This window comes from Anopheles maculipalpis, chromosome 2RL, assembly GCF_943734695.1.
Source record: "Anopheles maculipalpis chromosome 2RL, idAnoMacuDA_375_x, whole genome shotgun sequence".
Classification (NCBI taxonomy): Eukaryota; Metazoa; Arthropoda; class Insecta; order Diptera; family Culicidae; genus Anopheles; species Anopheles maculipalpis.
The window spans coordinates 3,065,073-3,092,093 of NC_064871.1; the positions used below are offsets into that span (position 1 = coordinate 3,065,073).

Here is a 27,021-nt window from a genome sequence, read left to right on the forward strand (position 1 = left end):
TCTTATCAACGCGGCTCTGGCTTGGCGTCCGCGAAGGGACGATCCGAAAGCACCATCTCCGAAGCTTTAGGTTGTGGTGTATTGATTTCGGTTGCTTATCGATTGGCTTCTTTTCTTGAGGATCTGCAAGGATGTGGGTTTTAATCGTTCATATTTTTTAATAGACTTGTTTGGTGATATTTCTCTTCGAATGATTCATCTGCTTTTGGGTTTTAGATTAATCCATGAATCCATGAATCCATGAATTAATCATTTCCTGTTTTGCAGAACATTCCTATTCCTCCTGATGCTTTTCTTACGAAAGTCATGCAAATAAATATTATTTTGTAACGATATCTACAACAGTGTTCTGGAAAGTCTACGTATCTCGATTGCATCGCGCAAAATGCGCTGCCTAATTAAGCACAGCAATTAATGTTGGTGATGTATCGCTTTCCTTCACAAATTTCCTAATTGTTTGCTTTATAAGCTGCTATGTAATCTGATAAGCAAAGAAAGCACAGAAACGAAAAAAAAACATTTCACTGACCTACTATTATTAAGCCCCTGGCTCGTTAGTGTATGACTGTCTCCTGTCTTGCGTAGTTACGAACGCCATGCAGCTACTGGCAGGGAGAAGAATTGTAATAATATGTCTCTCTGATAGCTTGAATTCAAACAAAATGTGACAATTATTTTTAATAGAGGTTTCCGTGAATTGTTGGTGCACAGGATGGTGACGTGGCTCGAAATGGTTTGTCCACGTGTGGTTTTGCTAGATGACGTGTTTGTACTCAACAGGTTTGCTGAGGGAGAGTCTCAGGAACTCCAACGGAATAGAATATGGTTGCTGAATGTGTGGACCACCAACAGCTGTAACCTTTCCCTTGGATATGAAGTCGTCAGACTTACTGTGCAGCGAAGCATGGTCACCGTAAGAAGGTCCAGTTCTGTATCGTTTGACCTAGCGAAAGGGTGCAAAATTGAATTGCAAAACACCACGGGGCTTTGGTTTTAAAGTGCCAAGGTTGCACATTAACCAGTACCATTCTAATGCAGTGTTAGGAAGGTTTAGAGAGATCAAACTTCCGACGATGAGTTTGCGGGTAAAGATACCGCTGGAGGAGTTGCCTAATGTGATGAAAATCTTGCAACCGTTACCGGTAAAATTTAAAAATGTTGAAATTATTTTGCATATTTTTGAAACTCTAACAGCAAAAAGCTAATATTTTCGTTTCAATCTCTCTCTCTCATCCTCGCCTCGCACAGATTGATGAAGCGGAAACAGCTAATGAACCACCGGCACCGTCAAAATGCGTCTGGTGCCAGCAAACGCTCACGCCGAACGATCATCCGAAGCTGCTCGAGTGTCTGCACATCGCCTGTCACGCGTGTGTCAAGCAGAAGATCACGGATCTGTCCCACAACTCGCCGCTCATGTGCCCGGTGTGCAAGATGGAGAGCCGGCTCGAGTACATCATCGACAACGTGTTTCTGAGCGAAACGTCATCAGCAACCGGCGAGGACAATCCGGGCAGCGTAGAGTCGACGAAGGACCAGATCAAGTGTAGCAGCTGCAGTGACGATGCGAACGCCACGTCCTGGTGTGTGGAGTGTGCCGAGTTTATATGCGACAGTTGCGTGCAGGCCCACCAGCGGCTGAAGATCACGAAGGAGCACACGATCAAGCCGAAGGAGGCGGCATGCAGTGAGCAGACGGGCAGCAATGGGCTGGCCGGGAAGAATATCATGTGTCACATGCACCCACAGGTAATGGGGGACATTTGAGTTTGGAATTTATATTTCACCTTTTAATGGCATGTTCTGGTTTTTGTCACGCCGCGCGTAATTGAATCTAGAGGACCACCAAGAGAACAAAGCAACACATTATTATGCTCATGCTGGTAATTTTGGCACGTCCCCTTGCAAGACAAAAGCGTCCCGGTAATTATGTGTATGTATAGTTTTACACTTGTCGGAACGTCGGAAGAACGGAACGCAGGTCATGTCGTATGGGAGCTTTTGTTGCCCCTAGTTGGTGTTAAACCTTCTGGCACACAATGTCGAACATTGTCGATACGCCGGACTCATTAACACACATCCGTTCTGGCAGTGTTGTTGTGGTTAGTTTCGATGGACGGTTGATGGTCTGATGTACATTGTTCGGTTATGGTTCATTAGAACCGAGATCCCACCACCACCAGCACCAACGGTGGTTGGGTTGTGCGCTTTTATGCAACGTGCTGTTAATACCATACAATGGATGAATTGTGTGTACCGAGCTGCTGCTACATCGCATATCTATGTTTGACCAACTCCATCAAAGTCACGTCAAGCACGCATCATGTAGCCAGCACTGGTTCACGAGAGCATTTATGATTAATTTTTGGACTGTCGGCGGGTTGGGACCGGTCTATCGAACATTAGGAACGTTTACGTTTTTATGTACCAAGTGGAAGATTATTTTATTGAACTGTTGAAGGGCGATTTTGGGGGATTTCCAGCTGATGCAGGTCGAATTTAAACAGTGTCTGTTGGGATGACGCGACGACTACATTTATAAGTGCAGAGCTTTTCAAAGGCCGTAGCTTTAATTCTTGATAGAATCATTACTAGTTGAAGACAAACCAATTTATTTCGTGTCAGATTTTCCATATTTATTTACAATATGGATGACAAAATGGCGGTTAATTGGAATTGAGGGATATTATACTTTTACTTCTCAATTTTTATCATCCAATCTTGATGCTTGTGTTGTGTCAGCTGGCTTATATGCACATGCACTTATGCCATTCTCACATTCACAGACACACACGCGCTATAGGCGATAATCATTCATTCCGTTTAGGAAGTCCAAAGAAAACAACAAACAAATATCCTCGCTAATTAAACCATGGCGTGATAATCTTATCAGCTTTATACTCTCCGTTCACACTCTTGAGTGACCATATGAACCGGATGATGAAAAACGATTGATTGCATAAAATTGTCATGACTCACGAAGAAAAATGTCAATATTGGCGCATTTAATTTACACCCATTAGTGGAGATAAAAATGAACCTTTGGCCATACAAATTGTGAATAAAGCTTGCTTGACATTTAACACAATGTACTCAAAGAGCTTTTTTTTGCGTTGCATGCGCCGCTGATGTTATGTCCACCAATTCGTTTGCCACATGTACATACAACATTTTTGTTTGCTAAAGTAGGAAAAGGTGTAGCTACCGTGTGGAACGAAGTAAACCAACATTTAATTTGCCGTAAACAAGTTGCCAATGTCCAGGAGGAACTACATCCGGAAACTTTGTGGCTATTCAAACACTTTGAAACGTTTCGCGTAGTGTGGCAACGTTGCTTTCCGAATTCCGCTTTCAGTTTTTGGACGACTCGGCGGTAGATTTACCGCGATAAGAAGCGCGAATATTCGCTTGCACGGGGTGGTTGCGATCGGTGTTGTTTTTCTGTTTTCTGCGGTGCAATAAATCAAGCGATATTGAAGTTGCTATTAAAAATCCTTCCAACCAATAACCATTTGGTGGTTGCTGCCTTTGGATTGGGTGTACGATATTGCTGATTGCAGGAGATTCGGATGTTTATTATTCGCGATCGATTCAATAAGTTGCCGATGTGGGCAAATAGTGTGTGTACCTCCAACCCTGCCTACTTCAAACAGAATCAGCAGGATAGCTGCTGGAAGTGGGCTGGCCCGCTCAAACGCTCCCCCAACATGCCGTATTATTTGCAATTCGGTTGGCGAAATATGAAACGACGGTTACAACGACCTGCTACTACTACTGCTTCCTGCCTGCCGGCCGACTGCGTTGTTCATTGAACTCTTGAGTCCGAAGGTTCGTCGAAAGCTTTATTTGTTGTTTATGACCACCCATCACTCGCTATTCGTTTGCAATCAAAATCGATGATGGATGTTTGAAATGATAAACATCTGTTTTATTTAAATGGCGGTTTCCCAAACGTATTTGGGCCATTTTGTGGACGCAATGAAAATGGTAGTGTTCGTGACATGCAAGTTTTTGTGCTGTAAAACTGATGTCCTTTGTTTGGATGTTGTATTAGATAAACTGGATCCTGTTCCGGTGCTTGTAAAAAAAAGGGAACCTTTTACAGTTAAAACAATATTTAAAACATGTTACAAAGAAATCTATAAATAAGTGAGCCTCAATCACAAATCATGATTTCCAAATCTCCAGTCTGGATCTTTCTATTTTTCCCATCTATTTCCTAAAGGACTCTTGAGCGACTTGGTGAACCTCTGCAATTGCAAATGCACCACCAGCAGCTGTGCAGCGTTATGCTCGTTGCAGTAGACCAAATGTACATTGCGAACAGCTTAATATGTACGATAGCACCTGCTGTACAGTATCATCTCGCGGCAGCACGGAAAGAGGAAGGATAGGAATAAATTGGATTTCAATGAAATTTATGTGCTACAACAGATGGTGCATACATACGGTACAAGTGTGCCTACTACTGGTTGGTGCATAATCCCGGCACCAATAATCCTTCACGTGGTGGCTATGGTGGATAAGGCACAGGAACCGGGGGGGGGGGGGGGGGGCGCTGGTTGCGCCTAGGTTCATCATTTTTGATACGATTCTTTTCCTATGGTTTTATAGAGAGATTCACAGGATTTGGTGGGATGATTTGAAGTAGAACGTGGAAGAAGCCATCTTGTGCGACATGTGCAGAGAATGAATTACCGCAAGAAGAGAATGATTTCCGTATCAAATGGCTTCATTTTATTGTGTCGACAAACGAGCAATAAATATGGAAAGCTGCGGAGGAACATTTAAAGAAAATTGTTTGTCTCTCAGCGTCTAGAAAACGATCGTTTTGGCAAATCTGATATGTGCTCAATCAAAACTGACTATTGTCTTATTCATGTATATTTCTTGTAAATATGAACATCTAACAAGTTGCCTACTGGTTCAGAATCCTGTCCATCAACAACACACGATGCATGTTTGTGACATTTCTGCCATAAATAGTCCCCAGGCCCTCGAACAGCTGCTGCAGCAAGACGTGATTTCCGAAAAGGAAACATTCACCAACAGACAGACAGACAGACAGACAGACAGCTGCAGCTCATTATGTGTACAAACAGTGCTCCCCAACGTTGCCGTACGTTCCCCAGGTTGGGCTGACATTTCAAGGCTCCCTCTGCAAGCACATAAACCGTGGGTCCACCATGTGTAGCTAATTGTACTACCGTGGGTCCACCATGTGTAGCTAATTGCACTAACTCGTTCGCATTGTTGTGTTTCGTGTGATTATGAGGAATGAAGAATTTCTGTTCATCTTAGAAATATGTATTTTCTTTACACTATTAAAATGTTTCGCTTTTTTTTCTTCTTGTTCTTCCGCTAGGAAAAATTGTCTCTCTATTGTGAAACGTGCGATCGACTGACCTGTCGCGACTGTCAGCTACTAGATCATCGAGACCACAAGTACAAGTTCGCCAACGAAATTGCCAGCGAAACGAGAAGCAGTCTCAGTGCGCTGCTCAGTGAAATTAGCTACAAGAAGGTGTTGCTATCGAGCGCCATGAAGGTAATCGATGATCGGCAGGCGCAGATCACCGAGAAGAAGAAAGAACTATCCAAAGAGATCGCCGATTTGGTAGTAAGGCTGACGAATGCGGTAAACTCGCGTGGCAAGCAGCTCGTGTACCGGTTAAATCAGGTGCGTAACGGTCGCTTTATTAGCGATAAAAGAAGCATAGCTAATAAGATTTCTTTCCCCGTTCCCTTTCGGTTTTAGGTTTGTGACACGAAGCTTCAGGTATTGAACGAGAAAAAGGAAGCGCTTCAGTTGCTCTCGGGACACACGGACCATTGCATAGAGTTCGTGCAGACCGCGCTTGATAAGGGCAGTGACAGTGCCGTCCTGTACAGCAAGAAAACGTTGGCCCGACATCTGCAGAAGGTAAAAAGCCAGCGGGCTGATATCCCCAATCCGGAGATTCCGGTCCGTGTCCAGCTGTATCTTTCCAACGTCCAAGAGCTACAGTGCGGTAAGAGTCAGATCAACGCAACACATCAGCAACAGTGTGGTATGGAAATGCTTTGAATACGTTTTTTTGTTTGCTTTTTTAATTTTAGTGATTCAACGCATCGGAACGATTCTAGTCGATGGAAAGGTATACCCACCAACATCGGCTTCCAGTCCGCAAGTACCTACCGTTCCCGGTCCGGGTCCAATCGTACCGCAAAGTAGAAGCAAGCAACCGAGCCCAAACGTAACACCACCTCTGAGGCCCGGTATGCCCGGTCCAGGCATGACAACACTTTCCTCCAACGGCCCAGGCGGTGGACCGGGTGGAGGAGGAGGTGGACCGGGTGGGGGTGGTGGTTTCTCGCAGGTGCCTCCCATGTACAATGGAAGCGGCGGTGTACCGGTTAACGCTCCATTCCCGCCCAACCATCCGATGAATCGCCCGTTCCCGCAGGAAAATGGTCCGACAGGTCCGACACCGAGTTTTGGACGGTTCAGCCAAATGGGACCGCCGATGGGTATGCCACCGCAGCAGCATGTTAGCTCCTCGACACATCCACAAAATATGGGTAAGTGGAGCGATTGAACAGGAGCGGCCACTGTGCAAGGGTTTAAACGTTTGGCATTGACACGAAACACCAAAAAAAAAAAACACGTTTTTTGCTTGAGCACTGGTTTTTAATATTATTGTCACATCATTGTTCTAACACACGACAGCGTAAACCTTTCTTTTCATTTGTTATTTAACCTTTAGTGCGTAATGTATAAGCTTCAGAGCAACATTAGATAGTTCGTTTAAAAACGCGTTGAGGAAAATTATTTACTATGCAACTTTTTTTTTCAATAGTTTAAATATTTTTGCTAGTTAGTTTCGGTTATTGGTTTTACTTAGAGGGCTTATTAACGGTTTTATTTATTTTCGTTATTTTTTTTCTTTTCCTTTTATTTTTACCACCTTAACAATCGCCACCTTCATCGCCACCATTGTTTTTGTAATTATCTTTTTTGTTGTTTTGGTAACTTTCCCTTTTCCGATTCACATTCGCTGCCTGATTCAAAATCATTTCATTATTATGTTCAACATATACACACACACACATACACACACAAACTGCACTACTACTTATTATTAACGGCCATGTTTAAAACGATACCATCATATGCCATCACCGCCCCAGACATTAGTTTGCGCAATTTATTGAATCAAAAGTCGACCGGTCCTCCGCTCCCACCGGGCGGCCTAACGGTTGGCAGTGGTGCAGGGGGTGGCAGTAGTGGTGGTGGTGGTGGTGGTGTTGGTGGTGGTGGTACCGGTAGTAGCGGTGGTTGTGGCATTGCCGGGGGACACTCAGGCAACAATAATGCCACCGGCAGTAACAATAACGCGCTGGCTAATAATCAATTTACTGCCACAGCAAACTTCATAGGCAGCGGTGTCTCACCGGGTAGTTCGGGTAGTGGTGGCCCACCATCGCACCGTCTCTCGAATCAGCTAGGTGGTCCGGGAAATTTTTTGGGTGGCCCCGGTGGTGTTGGCCCACACCAAAACTTCAATCAACCTTCGCCCGGAGGGCCACCTAACAGCGGAGGCATGGGCATGGGCGGGGGAGGTCCGGCAGCGGCCGCAGCTGCTGCGGCACGCTTTTCAAACTTTCCCCGATTCGCGATGCCACCGTCGATGAGACACATAATGGGCAATGTAAGTATCTTTTTCGCGCATTCAGGTTCGGTTGACGGGTGGGAAAATCCATCTTACATTCTTTCCTTTTTGTGTTCTCGTTGTGTGTTTCTAGCAGAATTCTTCCACCTTACTGACACCAAAGCAACAGTCGCTCCGCTATCCGGGACAGCAAACGCCACCAGGCTATAGTCCGAACTCACCGCAACCACCTCAACTGCCACCACAGCTTTCCGGTGCGCCCGTTCCTGGCCCGGGTGGTCCAGGTGGCGGTGGAGGTGGTGGAGGAGTGAGCGGTAGTGGCGGAGGGGGAGGTGGTGGTGGTGCAAAGTGGCATATACCACAAAACATGCAAGCTCAGCAAAACAATGGTAAGCTTGTGGAATTTAGGCATACATTTTGGCGCTTAGTGTACTAAACATAATTTTTACCATTTTTTGAATTTATTGTAGGCTTCTGTGGTCCCTCAGGGCTACATCTGTTTGGAAACGGACCGAATGAATCGTTTAAAATTCCATTGAAATCACCCGATACAATGCGAAACGCGATGCTTAATGGTAGTGGTTCTTCTGGAGGAAGCCTCTCGCTCGGTGGACATGGTGGTGGTGGAGGAGGTTCATCCAGCTCCATTGGAAGTTCACTTCATCATCATCTTCATCATCATCACAATAGTCAGCAGCAACAACAGCAACAAAATCAACAACAACATCAGCTCCAACAACAGCAGCAACAGCTTCACCAACAACAGCAGCAGCAACAGCAGCAGCAGCAGCAGCAGCAACAACAACAACAACAGCAGCAATTACACAGTCAGCAACAGCTACAAAATCATCTACAGCAGCTACAAAATGCTCTTCCAAATGTGTCCTCCACCAATCCGAAAACGCCGAGTCCGAGCACGAATGAGGTTCGTCGTTGGTCAAGTCCAATTTCCTTTTCTTCATATTAATTATCGCTTGTATCTCTCCGTAGCCTGCGAAAGATTTTGCCGAATCAATCGACAAAACGTGCGAAGATTCGGTAAACGATCTGATGGCCACCATAGCGAAACTAGACTCGAACGGCGTACAAGTACTACCCGAAGGACATCGTGGCAAAACTACATCCCCGCAAGTTCACAGTTCAACTGATCTAAACTCAAGCGCAGGAACTGTTGTTAGTGGTTCTAGCTCGATCGTTGGTTCTGCCGGTGGGCCGAACAATAGTGCAACCATTGTGCTGGACGATAAAAACCTACCGAAGGAGCTCGATCCGAACGAGGACTGGTGTGCGGTGTGCATGGACGGTGGTGAGCTGATGTGCTGTGATAAGTGCCCGAAGGTCTTCCACCAAACTTGCCACATACCGGTGATTGATTCCCTACCGGACGAGAGCGAAACATGGCAGTGTTTGCTGTGCTACAATTTTGCTGATTTACCGCCAGGTACGGATACCATACCATTTGTGTCTTAAGAAATTCTTTTTGTACTAACGTTTCTGACCGTACTCTTGTTTGTGACAGAACCGACGGGAGAAAAGCGCAACATAGGAATAACGCCACTGGAGCTGAAGATTTTGCAGCGGATTGTGCTGGAACTGTTCTGCCAGTATGAAACCAGCATGCCCTTCCGTCAGCTCGAGCCGGACACAAACAAAGCGTATTATGATATTGTGCGAAAGTAAGTCACCAGTTATTTGAAGACGGCGGGGTTAGGGTTGCTGAAGGGGATTAATGACCATTACATTTTGTATCATTTTCACAGCCCAATTTCGTTGACGATTATACGCGAAAAGCTAGAAATGAGCAATAATGACCATTACACCGACATTGTTTCGTTTATCGCCGATGTGAAGCGATTGTTTGACAATGTTTATCTCTACTATCAGGTATGTGGGAAGCATATAATAGGTGAGACTTTGGTTACAATTAATCTAATTAATCGTAATCGCATTCCCCCCAACAGGAGGACAGCATGACGTACAAGAATGCTCGAAAGTTGGAAAAGTTCTTCGAACAGCAGCTAGCGAAATGGTTACCAAAGTATCTCGAGATTGATTGCTACGCCGACGACTATCCACTGCAGAACACTACGAAACGCACCAAAACCCACCAAGACGACTAACAGTCACTGCAAACCGTAGACGGTGAACCGATGCAACAAACGACGCTTGCGGACTTGCAGGACGAACACCTCTGCGATTTACAGCCGGAAGATTTGTCCCTTCATTCCAACGGTGCTGGTGATGATCGTCAAGCTATCGATGAAACGGCAACCGAATTGCTGTGGAAGCAGGAAACGTCTCTTACCGAGGAATGTAAGGAAGACGTGCGTAATGAGGAAGCTAGCAAAGAATCAACCGGGAGGCCTAGTTCACGGGAGAGCCAAACGCCGGCGACAGCAGCGGGAGGGATTGCTGACGTACTGGGATCTACTGGTGATGTTACCACCATCACCACCAGCACCGCAACGGTCCAAGATACGACGACGGCGTCACGCGATAAAACTGTAGTGGAGAAAATGGAACAAGCAATCACCGTACCGATTGAAACGGAGCAAGAGAATCTTTAGTATGGCTTGTGTTCCTTGCAGTTTGCAGACAACACAGGTAACAGAGGAACTTCACTTCGATGTACATATTATAGCATTTAAAAAGTCACTGAAAGGAAGCATATTATCATGAATTTGCCGAAACGATCATGATACGATGATGTTTGTCAATCGTATTCTACAATCGTGCATGACAGAAAGTGGATTTAAGTGTGTACAGATACAAAAATAGGGTGGCAGACGTGTATGCTTTTCTCTGTTAAGTTGATAAAGGGAAATGGGATTAGTTTTTCTTTTTGTTTAGTTTACAATAATATTTCTTTTTAAGGCAAGTTTAATCGCAACCAAATGCAAAATTGTAGCTGCTGTACGAAGAAGAAAAAAACGGTACGGAACACAATTTAATATTATTTAATAATATTTGCTTGCATTGTGTGGATGCGTTAAAATAGTAAAGCGCAGGATTTGGCATAGATTTAGATGTGTGTTATAAAGAAAGCATCGGCAAAACACGTGGTTGAGAGTGTGCTGTGCATTAGCGTTTAATTCATTCATATAGAATTTCGCAATAATTATTTCATACTAATATTAAGAATCGCATACACAATATTACAAGTCTAGTTTGTACTCCCGGGGGGTGTTTTACCACCCCGAAAGAGGGTTTAAAGGGATGTATTTTACCTCCCCACTCTGAGTCAGTTTATTGAGCAAGAAGCATTGAAATTATGATTGTATGGATAGACTTGTAGGTAACAGTCTAAAAACTCATGAATTTCAACAACTAGCGTTAGTAGCAGCGGTAGAAACTGTCGGAATTGATGCTAGGTTGGATTGCGTAGAATGTTACCCCGTCTACCGGCATTAAGTTCGGTAGGCCGTGTTTCTACGCTAATATTGTATTGTAATCAAACTATTTTAACTTAGCAAGGCATTTCAATTTAAGGCATCATCTTTCCAATATTTCAACCCTAGGCTCCCACACACGTCCATACGCGTGCAGAAAGTATACGAATGTTACAACGATACAACGTTTCTCAAAGTGCCCAATGCTTTGGGAATTGAATTTTTCATCCCCTATTAAACACACACAAACCCTGTACTCACAGTGACAGTGACACGGATATTGCAAGGAACCGTATGTTTTCAAATTGATTTGTAAAAGATGATCCCTCCCTCGTGAATACATGTGGAATAGGGCTGGATTATATGTACCTCTATCAATACTTACCGCATACTTCCATTCATCCGTATATTAGTTGTAGTAGGAATAGTAGTAGAAGTAATGTAACAATAACACAGTCGTAGGTTTTCCCAACACCACCAGCACTACGGTATAAAACAGCAAAACATTGAACTTTCTCAATGCTCTCAAGACATGCATATATATACATACATACAATTAATTGATACTTGATGCAAGTAAACTCGAACAAAGGACGCTCTACGAAGATTTACAGTAAGCTGAGTAATAATCGTAAACACGACAATGAAAATTAGAGTATAATTACTGCAGTGAAATGATGAAAACACAAAAAAACAACACAGTGAAATTGTAAACCGTATGCATGGGGGTTGGCTTTCAGTGTGGCTGTGCATCCGAAACAAAAACGCTTTATTGTATTATTTATTTATTTTACGCATTTGACCATAGAAATACGCAAAAGATGTCCATAACGATGGCGATGGCAAACGGTCAAATATTCAAATCAACACATTAGTTCAGACTTTTTCCGCTAGAGGACCGTTTTGCTTGTTTGAAAGTAAAACACAAGAAAAAACTTGCTGGTTGTGAAAGTTACTCCTGTACGCATGAACCGCACACGAGTGATTAGAGGTTGAAATTACAAGATTTAAAATGGCAATAAAACACAATTAAATGTGCTGAATTGTACAAAATAATGTTTGAGAAATAATAAAAAGAACAAATGATCAATACGGAACCATTGATCGGCTTTCTGAAGCATGTAAATTGATCGGAAATTGAACCGAAAGAGCGACCATTTTAAATGTTTAAGTAAACGCTAGTCGGGTTTTGGTGAAAGAGGTGATAGCGGCGTAGGTCTTCACACGGCAAGACGAGTATCAATCCCCATCTATAACGTTTCTAACGCAACAAGGACTGTGACTAACCAAGCACAGATAAAATTTTAATGACTGAGCAGTTCGTTGCAACAACAAGAAATAAAGTAGCAACTTATTTAAAAAAAAATACTTTTCGGAATTAATAAAAATTAAAAACTGCAAGGCAACTAAACGCACTTTTCAATCCACGTGTTGTGTGAATTGGAAAGCTGTTCTCATCACGAATGGGTGAGAGCTATTGTGTGAAAGAGTCAGCAAAATCGTACCGACAGCTAGCCTGCTCATTCATGCACTCAACACACGATGGAATGAATACCGCATGAATGCTCTGCTGTCAGTTTTCGGGCTCGGTCAGGCGGTTTTTGATGATGTTTACTTCGCCAACGGCGACCACTCACGCACACTTTCTACCAACGCTTGCAAGAGAACGGACGTGTGTTGCTGGCCGCTGGCTGCTACTCGGTCCGTCCGATCTTGGCAAAAGGATTCTCTGTTCGCGGTGTACGGGTTCGCGCGTTGAACGTCTAGTTTCCACGAAAGGTTAGTGATGCTGCTGCTGCTAAGATTACAGTGTTGCAAATAGTACGAATTGTGGGCCGTGTGTGAAGGTTGTTAGTGGGGCGCGTGGATTCGATCCGTTCGAATAGATGATCTTTGACTTCCATTTTTTATTATCAGCTGACGGTTGTTTGCTTATTCGTCGGATTTGACGGAGGTTTCGGAGGTCGGCCACTCTGGTTGTGAATAATAGTGTGATGTTCTTCGATTGATGTCGATTGTTGTGATGTTCTTCGGTGTGAATTCCCTTGCCTAGAGCAGTGCGTTTATGCGTGTGTGTGCGTGTTTTGTTGCGAAGCAAAAGCAAAGTGCGTGTGGTTGGCTGATCGCGCTCGTATAGCAAGCGTTCACGTGTGAGTGTGTGCGTGTTGAAGGAAGGAGCAAGTGAGCTGCTGTAAATCAAAGCAACCAACCAAAGTCCCGTTGTCAGCGATCGTTGACATGATCTTCGTTCAAAAGCGGCTGACGATGATGAAGATGGCTTCTACGTTATTCTTTCTAGTATCTGAGGGTTGTGATCGTACCGTGCATAATTTTGTTTACGGCCAAGAATTTCAAACAACGATCTTTGTACGGTGCTCATTATGCATTTTTTCTTTTCCTATGCCCACTTTCTCCTCTGTACGCAAATCGTGTAAAGCCCTACTGTGATGGTTACACGAGTAGTCGAAACATTTAGTACGCGGTTTGATTTCCGGAATAGCAGTCAACGACACACATACATATACACGCGAGAAGGGCTATGATTTCTTTTCATTTTTTCCTTCTTTCGGATGACGTTTTTGGCCCGGTCTGTCTGGTGGCGCCTGGCGCCATAACGAGATGCTGTGTTTGTGTGCTTTTTCCCTTTGCTCTCTTGCTCAAAGGTAGACGACGGACGGCGTGGTCCGTAGTCCTGTCTGCTACGCGTGAGAGTGTGTGTGTGCGTCTGTACTTCCCTGACTATTACGAGGGCTGTAAAAATCACTTTGCAAGATTACTACCATAATCCAATGTTTGTAAAATGAATATTAACCAGAGAGAAAGCGCGTGCATAAGAAAGATTTGTTTTGGGGCTGCTGCAAATACCGAGCCCCATTGCTGCGGGGGGAGGTTGGCCTACTTTTTTCCGGCAATGCGGCGGCTGTGTCTCTCTCGCGCACTGGAAACGAAATCCCGTACGAAATTAATATGAAATGTGTAACCAAACGCACATTTCTTTTAAAATTCATCGTTCAATTCACGTCGTTGAATGCGATTCGGGTGTGCTTGTGTGTGGTGGTGTGTTGTTGTGGTCCATCCAAACAACAATTCAAGGCAAACGACAACATCCGGCTGCGAGTGCGAGAAAGCAATAGATAAACGCACCAGCGAGAAAGAGAAGCACAAAACAGCGGACAGACCTGGTGTGTTTTGGTTGTGTGCGTGTGTGTGTGTGCTACGCTGATCTGTCACTTTGATTGCATTCCTGTGTGGTGTGTGGTGTACCTTGCACTAGAGTTGTTCTTATCATGTGAAAGTTCAACAAAAACTTGGTAAAAGCCGCACTTTGCTGTAATGCCAATGCAATTCTTTGCAAAGGGTTTGTTTTGTAATATACTCTACAAACAAGCAAAATGTTTGTGTGTGTCCGCTCGTTCATTTGTGTTTCTTCACTGTGAGATTGAAGGAGTAAGTTTTCCTTCTCTTTCTGTCATTCACAAGCACTTGACGCGCTCGCAAGTGAATGTATGCGTGAGCGCTCGGGCATTCGGGTGAGTGCCCATGTTCATGAGCACAGCACGCACACCACTGTAGAGGATGTGGTTCGCTGCGAAGGAATTTGGTACGCGTGTGTAAACAAGTGCGAACGGTGGTGGTGTGTGTTAGTGGGAGGTGAGAACCGTTCTTCAGGCGTAAGCCGTAAAACGTGCGTGCGGAAGCGAGACAGCACAAACCCACGATACGCGCTTTCCAGCGTGTGCGCCAATACGCGGCCTCTTCTACTTGTATCGCCCCGATAAGGGTGGACAATCCGGTAAGGGAACAATTATCATTCCACCTTCCCAGGAGTCTGGTTCCTTTTTTTAATAAACACCTTAAATGCGTAAATAGGTGGGCATGACGACGTTGGACAGCATAAAAATTTGAGGATCTGTCAATTAAAACTCTGGAAGTTTTAAACTACCACAAAAACACAGCAGTGAGAATGTTTGGTTAAAGGAGGACTCTGATAAAGCCCTCTTCTATCACAGCGTATCACATCAACATGAAGAAGAACTATATTCTTCAGGTTATGGCTTAAAATGTGGAGATCTGGTAGCTTAACGGCAGAGGCTAGATGGTATTCTAAAATGGCTGGATATTAAATCCCATCTAGACTTCCCAAACTGCGTAGCTACGGGCAGTTTAAGTCAAGAAAATCAGATATTGTTGGCCACGTACAAAAACAAGTAAATAGATTTCTTGCATATAGGTTTCCGATGCATTTTGGCTCTATTTCCCGAATCGAATCTCCGATCTCCGATGCTCGACAAGAACCTTTTTTTTTTTTGACACAAAACCCCTCTTCCTCTGGGCTTCGTAAATGATGAAAAATTGAAGCATTACTACAATGCCTCCAAAACCACAGCTCTAAAGTATATAAAAGACTACATAAAAAAGAGCATTCTTTCTAGTTTCTTTTCCCTTGTTCCCTGGAGGGTAAGCAAAGGCATCCAACAGTGAAGCACGAAATTAACGGGACGGTGCCAACACACCACACCAGGCAAGAAAACAGCACCATTGCTTAGTAGCAGAGGGAAAAAGTAGCACAGGTTAAGAGCAAAACCCAACGCGGCAGAAAAGCAGGCTGGGCGAATTTTCTTTTCACAAGTGCGCCAAGTGTGTGTGTGTGTATGCTTGGTGCGACTGCCAGCAACAAACACACCTCTTTCCCTCTCTCTATCTCTCTATTTCTAGTCGTCGTCCACCCGTGGGCTGGAATGGAGAAAAAGCCAGGCGCTAATAGAACGAAATAAACGAACATGGAAAGGGTAAAACGATGGAAACGATGGTGCTGCTGCACTGCAACCAAAAGGCGAACCAGTGTGTCTGCTGGTTGCCTAGGAAAGAAGAAGGAATCGCAGCAATAAAGCAAGACAAAATAGAGCAAGCCTTTGTACACACGCGGGAGTGTTTGCCGCGTGTCCGTAAACAAAAGTTGCCCAGCAGAAGCAGGAAGGGAAAATAAGGCAGGGAATGTAGGGAAGCAACAGAAAAAATCGCAATAGTAAGAGATAATGATGACAGCCCCCAAAAAGGGGGAAAGAATAAATGCAACTAAAGGGTAGGAACAAAACTAGGTAGAGAAAAAAAAGTGTCTTCTTGTGGGGTTGAAAATTGGTGCCCGCCGGAGGGACAGACACTTCGAGGTGTTTTGATGAAGGAGAGGTTAGAAAGAGGATATAGAATGCTTTGATTTATTTTTGGGGCCATTTGATGGAAATGAAAAAAAAAATCCAATGAAGGAGGGCCTGGGACTGTCGTCTCATGTCCCGATTGTGAAGAAATAACTAAATTGTGTGTAGTAAGTAAGTGTAAAGAGAAGAGTATTGTTAGTTGTATTTCTGTGTGGCGTTGTGTAAGTAAAAACGTGTGATCTTTGGTCGAGTCGAGATTCAAACTCAAGCCTGCAGGTATCAGGTGATGTAACGTCGTGTCACTTACCAACTTCACCGTTTGTTCGGCTGGAATTGCATCGGTTGAAAGCCAACAAAAAGTGTATCACAGCTGTTCGAGCCGGTAAATCCCAACAGTTTTTTAAAGGTAAGCTTTGTTCTCTTTTTATACTAACTTTTTGTAAGTTAATTTAACCATATTAAAATACAATAAATGATTACAGAAATAAAAATAGTTCGTTGGAAAGTAATCAATAGCAGGATACTATAAATAAACGACTTTTTTTTGTAGAATAATCGTAATCTATTACTCTGAGCATTTTACCCAACCTCCATTTTGTGGTAAATATGCATCATTTTATTGTTCTGCTGAACGGGTACACTGTAATTCAATTATAATTCGCACCAAAAAAAAAAAAACCGCAACCAAGTCGCGTGTCAGTTTCAGCTAAACGCATAATCGGGTTTTCTGCCTTGTTCAGCTTGGACCGGTAACATATTCCGCCGGTACAGCATGCGAACGAGTGAGTGAAAACATATTTCATCAAATTTGCAAAATAATCCGTCCGCTGGTGCAAACCGATCAAAATCCCATTTTGGTTGGTGGTTGGTTGGCTATTAATGCAGTTGGTTCGATGCGAATTTTCATTTGGAGAATTATTGTTTTTTTTTTCGTTGTTGCTTCCATTCAACATTTAAATATGCATTCAATCGTTTCAAATCCATTCTTCCTCCCGGCTACGGGATATGCGTGTGACGAGTGTGCCGCTGCAGGCAGAATTTGACGCACAGGGTGTGGAAATTTTTGTTATTGTTTTTAGAGCAGGTTTTTGTGACTTTTTTATGCTTAAACGCTTTGAACGATTTGTGTGTTTGGTAATCTGATGAATAAAGATGCAGAAAGGGATTTATTTGTTGCTGCAATATGCCTTCTACAGTAGATGGTATAGCTTTATGTTTGGTATCATGTTTTTCTAGCTGTTGTGATCAGAAATGTCAATTTTTCTTCTTCTTGGCCTGCTCAGGGTTAGCCAATCGTGTCCAGGAAACTTGGTCTAGGACTACATTTTCATCCAACCTACAAGCTCGCTGTGCTCCTCTACGTCTCGTGCATCTATTTGCTCTTTTTCTTCTTGTTCTTCTTCTTCTTGGCCTGTTCAGGATTGAGTATGTCGCGTCGATATGGCCAGGTCGCCAATAAGTTTCCGGGAAACTCGTTCTAGGGCTGCAGTCCTCCATCCACAGCTGCATCCGATCTCCGACAGGTTAGACTCCACTTGATCACGCCAACGAGCTCACTGTGCTCCCCGACGACTCGTGCCGAACTGGGGGGTCGCTGACGAGCACGGGGCATGAGTCCGGCATCCTCATCACGTGTCCCACCAGTCCATCGTATCCTACCGGCTTTGACTACCGTCAGGATGTCCGGTATAGCTCAGTAAGCTCGTGTTTAATCCTCCTTCTTAACACTCCATGCTCGTACACACCGCCAAAGATAGTTCTTAGCACCCGCCGCTCGAAAACGGCGAATGCATTGGCTTTCTCCGCCAGCATAGTCCGAGACTTGTACCCTTAGAGGACTACCGGACGTATCAAGGTGCACTAAATCGTGTAAAAATTATTGTGAGTACTCACCAAATTTATTAAACGTCACAGTTGAATTAAAATAAATTTACACAGATGTGCTGAATGATTTCCCACCTCGACATTGCGTAAAGCAAGACTCAAAACGATTGTAAAAAGCTGCAATGTTCCTGTCTTCTTCTGCTGTCCTCCCGAGCTGTCTTATTTAAGATTGCCGTTAACCGTTTCTTTTTGCAAAAACACACATTCCTTTGTTCTGTTAAAAAAAGCCCTTGTTTCTGTTGTTTGCCCGCGTCTTCGTCATCGTTGTGTCATGCGTTTGCTGCATAAAACTCACCCTACCTCAGTGAGTTATCACAAAGCACCCCATATGTGTGTGTGTGTGACAGTCGTGTAATGTGTAGGTAGGCGCTCGGCGTGCCTCTCGCTGCTTTGCAACCGGACTGATAAGACCGATAAAAGGGACAATGTTTTGAGGCATGCTCTCTTTCGGGGTCTGTGCTTGGATCATGTCTTTTGAACTGAAGTTCGTTCGGAAGCCCTACCATTTGTGTAAGCGCGTTTGTCAACGGGGATACGTGTGTCACGGTCGGATTTGTCGCACTGTCGTGGGACAGATTAGATAAGAAAAGTTTGTTGACAGTTTGGCTGGAGACACGCGTTTGGGAAGATTCATAACGGGTGCGTTTGTTTGATTGATATAAAGCTTTTTTTTTGGCTGTCACCGTTTGGCGTGCCCAAGAATATGACAGAAACGATCATTTTCCGTTCAGTTAGTATGCAACAATGTGATAAAAATTAGCCTAGAACAATGGACAAAGAAGCCACCTTTTCCTAACGACTAAAGTGACTAATTTTATTGTGTTCTAAACGATATACTTTGTTTTGTTACAACTCAGGCTTAGCGTTGGAGATTAGTGAGTCGGCAAACAGTGTTCGACGACAGCAAGCCATAAAAAAGCGTCACGTCTCGGAATGAGACAAAATCTTGACTAGGTTACATAACTCGATAAAGCATAAATCAAACTCTTGCCATCTCCCGAAGTCAAAACGAATTTGTTAGACCCTACCACACGCTGTCGCCGGTCGTTTTTTGAAGGGCCCCCCCTTCCCCCCTCCCCGTGTGTGTGAGTTATGATCGTTTAGCTGACGAACTTCGAGGGAAAAGACGCTGGTTGCGAAGGAGCCGTTCTCAGGGATGTGCACACGAGCTTGTGTTGCACGGAGTTGAACGAGCATGAACAGTGCTCTAAACATGGACCACCTGCTGCGTACCCATACCGATACACACTGCTCGGTATGCCTGTACGCGCGAAGACGCGTACCGCGAAGCGAAGGGACTATAGGCGGATTAAGTCTTGCCGTAAGAAAGGGGGGCAAGACATCGAGAGAAGAGATTGCCGATGCTGCTGCATCGGCTTGACTACGTTTTACTTTTATATGTTCGTTTTGTAACCACTAGAAGCCTCAATCTTGGGGTTGATAGTGGCCTTTTTTATGAAGAACGGCAACGCAACTCACTTCCAGATTGTCAAAACGCAAGCTGTTGGAATGAAGGGTGGTGGGCAAGTGCAGCGAATCGGACGACGACGACGACGACAAAGATGATGATGATCATGGTGATGTGGTGCCCTTGTGCTTTTGTTTGTTTGTTCTGCTTCGCCCATTGGCCCTCGTCTCACCACTGCCGTGTGTCTTCATCCCATTTTTTGCCGTTGCATACTTCCTTCCATCGGTGGTTCTATCCACGACTACTTGGTAAAGATCTTGGGACGTGGTGGGAAGAGACTTCTCGCTTTTGCTACTCCCCTTTTCCTGGGGTGCGATGTTGCTGTTGCTCCCATGCTGCCGAGAAGCAAGAAGCGCAAATAAACAGACAAGCAGCCGCTCGCATCGCTCGCTTGTGTGTGTGTGTGTGTGCTGTGCCATGACACCACCGAACCGAAAGGTCATCGGCGAGATTTCGTTCGATAATAGGGGCGGGAATCGCATTAGCGGGGGGGACACGGTACAAGAAACGAGATCGGTGTGTGCGAGAGCGTACGATGTAAAATGTAACTGATCTATTTATCCGCAAGAGAGACGCTTGGGTGGAGATGCGTTTGGCAGCAAAGGGGGTGAAGAAGGAAGTGAATGTGTGGTTAAGTCACTCGAAGGCACGCAACACCGCGCGCTAAGGTTCTTCCGAGGTGCCGAGGGCATAACAGGAGGCCACACACAGCCCCCCCCCCTAGCCCCATTTCCCAAAAAAAAAAAAAAAAACGCCAAGAAATGGGGCAAACACTGCTGACGCGATCGTGCAGGAAGCGTGAAAGAGAGAAGCAGAGTTGAACGCTCTTTGACGTTTTGTGCGTTTGCCGATCGTGCGCGCGAGCTCTAGTTTCGATCGCGCGTCGGCTCGCGATTGGTGAACACTTGGTGTGGCACACAGAGGGTTTGTAAGTTCCCATTCTGTCAATCTCTGCGTGGTGATGATCGAGTGATGACGAGTCCGGCGGATGCGTGCGTTTGCCGCCCCATCGTCGTCGCTATATCTACAACTAATCGCGCGATCTTTTAATGATGATCGTCTAGGAGGGGGGGGGGGGGGGGGGGAGGGGAGTTCACTCACCTGCGCGGTGAATCTAGCTAATCACATCCACACGATTTTTTCTGGTCCACACCACCGCGATCCCTAAAAATGGAAGCAAATCAACACAAAAAAATTTAACCACGAAAAACTTGAATTGCATATGCCAACCAAAAGAAAGGTGACTGGATGATGTGAGGATCACCTCAGTTAAGCCAAAGTATAGAAGAAAATGAAGGTGGAGGACTCTCGCTTCTCGCGAAGACTATTTCGAGACGTTCGGGAACACCTTCGCGGTGGTTGCGATCTTACGTGATCGCCGCAAAATCCGCACGGTCGCTCTATGTTTCTTGTTTGTGTGTGTCTGTGTGCTTGTTTTTGGCATAATTTTCCTTGTGATGTGCCATCATTAGGCGAAGGTTTCCAATTCCGCGGGGGGGGGGGGGGGGGGGGGGAACTATAATGGAAAATGGCGATGCAACTACTGGCTGGACCTTGATCTGCTGATTCGCGATAAGGGTCATTATTGTTGATTCATCTCACGGTTATCCTGAGTTACAGTCGCAAGAAAGCAGGGCGACCACATCGCTGAAAACATACACAGCAGAGAAATAGGGTGATGTTTTGGTGAGACACAATGAGATGGCAGATTGTGTTGAGACAAAGCGAAATGAATGGATAGGCAACGGAATTGATCGACTTGTGATTAGGACTAGCATAGTGGCTAGTGAAGAGAGTCAGACCGACTGTGAGCAAACATTTACTTCATTGTGGAATGGCGTAGAAATGAAGACGATGAACAAATAATAATAGTCAACAGTTTATTTGTCATGGCGGAATTTTCGTCACAGTCATGTGGAATTATCGCTTTGACGTTAAAATTCATTAGTTGCTTCCAAAACGAAACAAATGTCTCACAATGTGGCCTCACGACTCACACTAATATAAGATTATGTCAGTTACTTTCCAAAATTAACACGAATAAGAAAGAGAGCTCTTACGCTGCTTAGCAGCTTCATAAACGTATCCCGCGTCTTTCAACGCTCTCCACCTGCCACTGACATCATACGTATTTGTTTAAATCTACTTTTCATGAACCTGTGTGTCAGTGCTTGGCAGTTACTAACAGTCGATTTGTATGCGTTCCTGGGTGAAAAGTATGCAAATGTATCCATCCCCTCAGCTGCACATTCGTCGAGTAGGGTGTGCTTTTAAGGAGGGACACACACATACACACTCGCAAGTCCTTTCCGATGGGGGGGTTGTTTTTTTTGTCAACACAAGCACACTGCTGCACTTATGCCGTCTTAGAAAACGTACCATCGTGTGCATTTTTGTGAATGCACTTCAAAGCATTTCCGTCCAAAGTGCGACAGATATTTTGCACAATGTGCACCGGTATCCGAATAAAAGACGATAAAATCGGACGCTTTTGGAACAAAGCGAGAACAACGGGTGCAGCATGCAGTGGATGCAGTGCACGGCGAGCTTTGCTTAAGTTCCGCCAGTGCAATTCGCCCTCTCTCTCTCTCTTTCGAGGTCTGTTTTTCAATCAACTGAATTGATTTGATGGGGTTTGCTTGCTAAAGTTTCCGTCCGTACACGCCTTTCCCACTACGAAAAAGAAACCAAGAGAAGGGCAAGGAACAAAAGGGGTGGTAAGCAATTTTGCTACCAGTTGTCAGCAGTAAACTGCTGTATGCGAATTCTTTGATAGCAGAAGAGCTCACGACGGCTCTTCAAAGCAGCAAGATTATAATGATGGGAGGGCACACATGCTTCGTTGTAGGGAAATCATTTTCATTCAAAGGGGATCATCATTTTGAAGATAATTTGATGAGAATGTGTGATGCTTTCCGGTAAAATTCGTACAGTCGATAGTTTTGGTCAGTGTGCATTTTTTCGGTCCCGGAAATTGGGTTTGAAATGCTTTTTTGAAGTGCAAAAAATAGCACAAAATTAATATTTTTCCATCTCTAGAATATGCTTAGATATAAAGCTCTCGCTTTTTTTTCTGTACACTCCACACCAAGGTAAACTGATAAATTGGATTAGGCTAAATCAGTTTTATTCGTTGTGCGCTCGGTTTCCTAGACTGTCTGCTACAATTATACCATCCCGGTCGACGGTGTTACGGGAATTGAATTTGACTATCCATGCGTCCAGGACAATGCTCTTTTCTAGCGTTAGAACCTGCGCTTGCCACGGCAGTCGAAGAAAATAAGCATCCCTGACACACTGCCCTCTCTCTCTCGCTCTCTTCCTCTGTCTCTCCCTGTTGTAGTAGTGGCGCAACTTATTTGAATAATTTGCCTGATTGCATTTATAAATTGGATCGATTGGAGTGAAATTTTTGGTGAATGAAATAACTTTTTTCACACTTGCCACCTTCCCCCTCCCCCCCCTGGGGAGTGGACTCTGGGTGATTTTTGTGTCTGGAAGGCAACTTTTTCCCGGTCCAGAAAAATAGGATCGTGTGTTGGGATTTTTTTTTTTTTGATCCCAAAACTCTGGCCAAAAACTTTTTCGATCGGTGTCGGTGTTTTATTTTTCTCCTGCCGTAGCGTTTCTGTAGGTGTATTTGTGTAAAGAAAGCCTCGTCTAACGAGTGTGTGAGCTGTGTGTCAGTGTACGTTTTCTTCTGCCTTTGAATATTATCACCGGGACAAAAGCAGCGTAACGTAAAACGAATGCATTTGCTCTCCTTTGGTAAATTTGAAATTTATAGCTTTTCATGCTCGATGAGAACGTTCGGCGTTGGTAAACCGGTCCGAACAACCGGGGAAAAAGTGGCATAAATATATACCTTCGCATTCTCCCTCCCAGATTTGCTGCAGCGGAAGGTTTACTTACTGCACGAGTGCTTGCTGCTTCAGTGCAGCAAAAAGTTCGGAGTTCTGGAGGAGAGTACGCGATTGGGGATTTCTTTTCTTCGCTGAGCTGAACGAACGAATGAAGGAAAAGGGTAGCTTTTCTTCTACCTTCAATCTCTTCTGTCCAGATTCAGAACTAGATTCGGAAAATCTAACGATGAGAAGTGTGTGCATCGCGCAGAAGGTACAACTGAAAGACCGTCGTCTCCTCAAGACAAACGTACATGTGGAGCGTACAATTGCGAATGAAAATTGTAACACGGAAAGCCACGCCAAACAAGGCAAAGTTTGATGAAAAGTTTGGCTTGTTGAAAATGATTTTTAGTGCAGAAAGAGAACGGAATAAAAAGCGAACGAATTTGTTGTTTTTTTCCTCTCGTCGTGTGCAGCGTTAACAACCAAACACGGGTGAGAGTTGCGCAGGTTATTGCAATTGTGATTTGTGAAGTAAACACTGTACTTGGTGCAAGCTTTTCTAATCACTTTAGTTTAGCTAGCTTTTAAGCACCCGAAGAGGACTTTCTTGAAGCATCGTCAGCGTTTGGTAGAATTCAATTAATGTGGAAGCTAAAAAATAAAAAGGGAGCAAGAATGAATGCTTCTTCCCCTTTTTTTTCGATTGTTAAGGGTTTTGCCAGGAATAAAATCTACTCGAGCGTAACAATGGAACACAACAGTGACTCCCAGGCCCGCTTGGTGTGGGCTAACTTTTTGTGCGTGTCCTGTTTTCCACACGGCCAAGTGCACTGGAATCTGGCCAAACGAACGCCGGGCCCGGAAACGGAACCGTGTACTTTTGAGCAGATGAGATCTCTGCTCCTGAAAACAATCCAAAATTCGGAAAGAAGCATTGCGAAAGTAATGCCGCTCCTGGGGCGTATTTCCACGCTTCTTATCCTGCAAAGTCCCGGTGCTGTACCGGTCGTCTAGTGCATGGAAAGTCATTTCAAAGTTTAAAGTTGTGTCCTGGAGATAAAAGTAAAGAATACGACGAACGGTTAAGGATTGTTCGGTTCAGTGTTTGAACACGAAATACTGAAAAAAAAAAAAAAAACAGTCGCGCTGAATGCAGAAATCACTTATTTCCTTCCGAACCGAGATTGAGTCGAATGGGAAGGTAAGTTTGGTGCGCTTATCGAAAGAGTTTTTCTTTCTCATTCTTTCTTCGGTGTAGAAGTGATGGTGATGGGAAGATTTTATTTAAAATTTTACCTTTTATTAGTGACAGTCAGTCAGGTGAAGAACGAAGCGGGCAGGAGATGATAGTTTAGGTGCGTTTCTTCGTTTTTTATCTTGGCAGTTGGGTGATTCATTAGGTTTTATTTCAGGACAACTTTTTAATGCGTTTTAGGCATTGTTTCAGTTTGTAGTTTGAAAGAAAATGGCGGTAAATTTAATCGGAGTTTCCAAGATAATATTAGAGGCACAGTTGCAGTGTTAGACAAATCATCACGTCAAGGCTCTAGACTAGCGTTTGCAAGGGTCTATTAATTCTTAGTTCTAGTTCGATAGCCGCTTACAGTTTTAAAATGTTGTGGTCTACTGTACACGGTGTGCACGATAAATTTGACAGTTCCTGTGGGTATTGAAACAAAAAATTTGTTTTACGCAAAGTAACCACCTTCGGCATCAATGACCGCCTGTATCCGCTTCCGAAACCTGAAGCAAGCCTGGACTACCTTAGCCCTTGGGTAGGGCTGCAAAAACGATCTTAATTTTTTGCACTAATTCTGCTTTTGTGTTGCAGGACGTTCGGTTGGTGTCCCTTGCAACCATGTCCCACACGAAGTAGCCCAACGGGTCGAGGCAAATATTGGGGGTGGTAAAGTCGTAAAAATTGTCTTCAAATCATTATTGCGATTATTGACACTTATTGAGTTCACTTCACGAACTATTAACGAATCGACCAAGTGTTAAATTTATCGTGCACACCGTGTAAGCCCAACAAATTTTCCGGTACATTTTAGCTGGAAAAGTATTAAAAAGACAAGAAAAATGGCATCGTTTTTGCCATTAGAAAATAGACAAGAGTTTGGAGTCGTTGCCACTACTCTCTTTTAGCGGCCGATCAGAACAGTGATGCACTGATCCTCTGGTCGCATGAATCGCAATTTTCGAGATACTTTTTAAGAGCGCTTAGCTACCACCGTCCGGACACCACGTTTTTGAATTGAATCAACATAAACAATCCCTTGATGCTGGCTGTGATTCAGTATTACGCACGCACGAGAACATCATCAGACGGACTGTGGCGGCAAGGATAGGCCATTGTGGTTTTTGTGTCCCGAAATATGCCAGAGCTTTTCAGTTGAAGCGCCCCGGTGCCATTATCTAGCTTCGGGGCCCCCGATTTCGAAGTACTGAGTGCCGGGGACGGACCAAGGATATCATCCTTCCTGATGGGGTATTCGTTGGTAGGATTAGGTTTTGTTGCTGTGGGATGTATCGTTTGTCCCGGAATGTCGAAATGTTGTCCACCACCGGCGTGTCAAGCCGAACCGGTGATGCTTTTTTAGTCACATCTCCATTACCAGCACGGCAAACGGTAGCCGGTGATCGAGTTTGGTGCGTTCGAACTAGCGCCAGTGTTCAATGTTCGTGTTGCCCGATTGTTGTGATGCAAATGGCACTAAATCTCATCGCTAGAGCAACTATTTTGTGGGATTTAGGCACATCGCAGGTATGTGTGGTGCTTGTGTCACAAAAACATATTCCAGTGCTCTCGTAGATCTCGTAGATTCGGGCGAGACCTGTTTCCATTTGCCTGGTTTTTCATTTTGATTATTTGTATGTTGTTTTACGGGGGGAGGTTTTTTTTTCAAGCTCGACGCAGCCATATTGGAAAGGCCTGAAAATGTGTTCCAATTGCATAAGCTTTGGCGCAATCAATCAGGCCTACTTTTGCAGGAAAACCCTCCGGATATAATCCGGGATGCGCGATGATACGAGATATCTCGTATTCCCGGTACTTTTGAAGTGATAGAATAATATAACATACGACATGGATGAGACACACTGTGTGTGTGTGTGTGTGTGTGTGTGTGTGTGTGTGTGTGTGTGTGTGTGTGTGTGTGTGTGTGTGTGTGTGTGTGTGTGTGTGTGTGTCCCGTGAGCGAGAACTCTCGAACTCTTCTGGGCACAGGGCACCTCCCCTTCTGCTTTTGGAGTCTTTAGAAGTGGCACATGTAGAGGAGTTTTTTTCCGGCTCATGCCCCAGCCTGAAAGTTGATGAGAAACACACCGAACGATATTTGAAACCCATCCCAATGAGAAGAATGACGGCTTGTGGCGTTGTCGAATATCAAAGGTAAATGTTTTCCTTTTTCCTGACACTGGCGAAACCGCTTTTAGTGATTGCTTTTTCAATAGCGTCCCTGAAATCCACACACACACACACACAAAAAAACTGGCGAGGCTCGATCCTCATTTGCCTTGATGGAATGAAAACATTGAAACATCCGTTTCATATTATTCGGGATATTATCTGATGTCTAGTCACCGCAATAGCTGGGAGGGATTTTGTTCGAACCGGAGAGAGGG

The 27,021-nt window shown here is 44.4% G+C and overlaps 2 protein-coding genes across 2 annotated transcripts in view; one reads left to right on the plus strand and one right to left on the minus strand.

The window, feature by feature from the left end:
- The window catches only part of LOC126559674 (E3 ubiquitin-protein ligase TRIM33), a 41,970-nt gene extending 32,166 nt beyond the window's left edge, over nucleotides 1-9,804 (plus strand). The window contains exons 2-12 of the mRNA XM_050215845.1: nucleotides 1,249-1,749; nucleotides 5,366-5,680; nucleotides 5,759-6,011; nucleotides 6,100-6,561; nucleotides 7,171-7,691; nucleotides 7,786-8,041; nucleotides 8,123-8,577; nucleotides 8,643-9,093; nucleotides 9,172-9,328; nucleotides 9,413-9,536; nucleotides 9,614-9,804. Of these exons, the coding sequence (XP_050071802.1) occupies nucleotides 1,249-1,749; nucleotides 5,366-5,680; nucleotides 5,759-6,011; nucleotides 6,100-6,561; nucleotides 7,171-7,691; nucleotides 7,786-8,041; nucleotides 8,123-8,577; nucleotides 8,643-9,093; nucleotides 9,172-9,328; nucleotides 9,413-9,536; nucleotides 9,614-9,772 (3,654 nt within the window). The 3' untranslated portion in view covers nucleotides 9,773-9,804. The remainder of the gene's footprint in view (nucleotides 1-1,248; nucleotides 1,750-5,365; nucleotides 5,681-5,758; nucleotides 6,012-6,099; nucleotides 6,562-7,170; nucleotides 7,692-7,785; nucleotides 8,042-8,122; nucleotides 8,578-8,642; nucleotides 9,094-9,171; nucleotides 9,329-9,412; nucleotides 9,537-9,613) is intronic.
- LOC126557483 (3-phosphoinositide-dependent protein kinase 1) overlaps nucleotides 1-27,021 on the minus strand; it is a 386,951-nt gene that overhangs the window by 149,239 nt on the left and 210,691 nt on the right. The gene's annotated exons all lie outside the window — the stretch shown is intronic.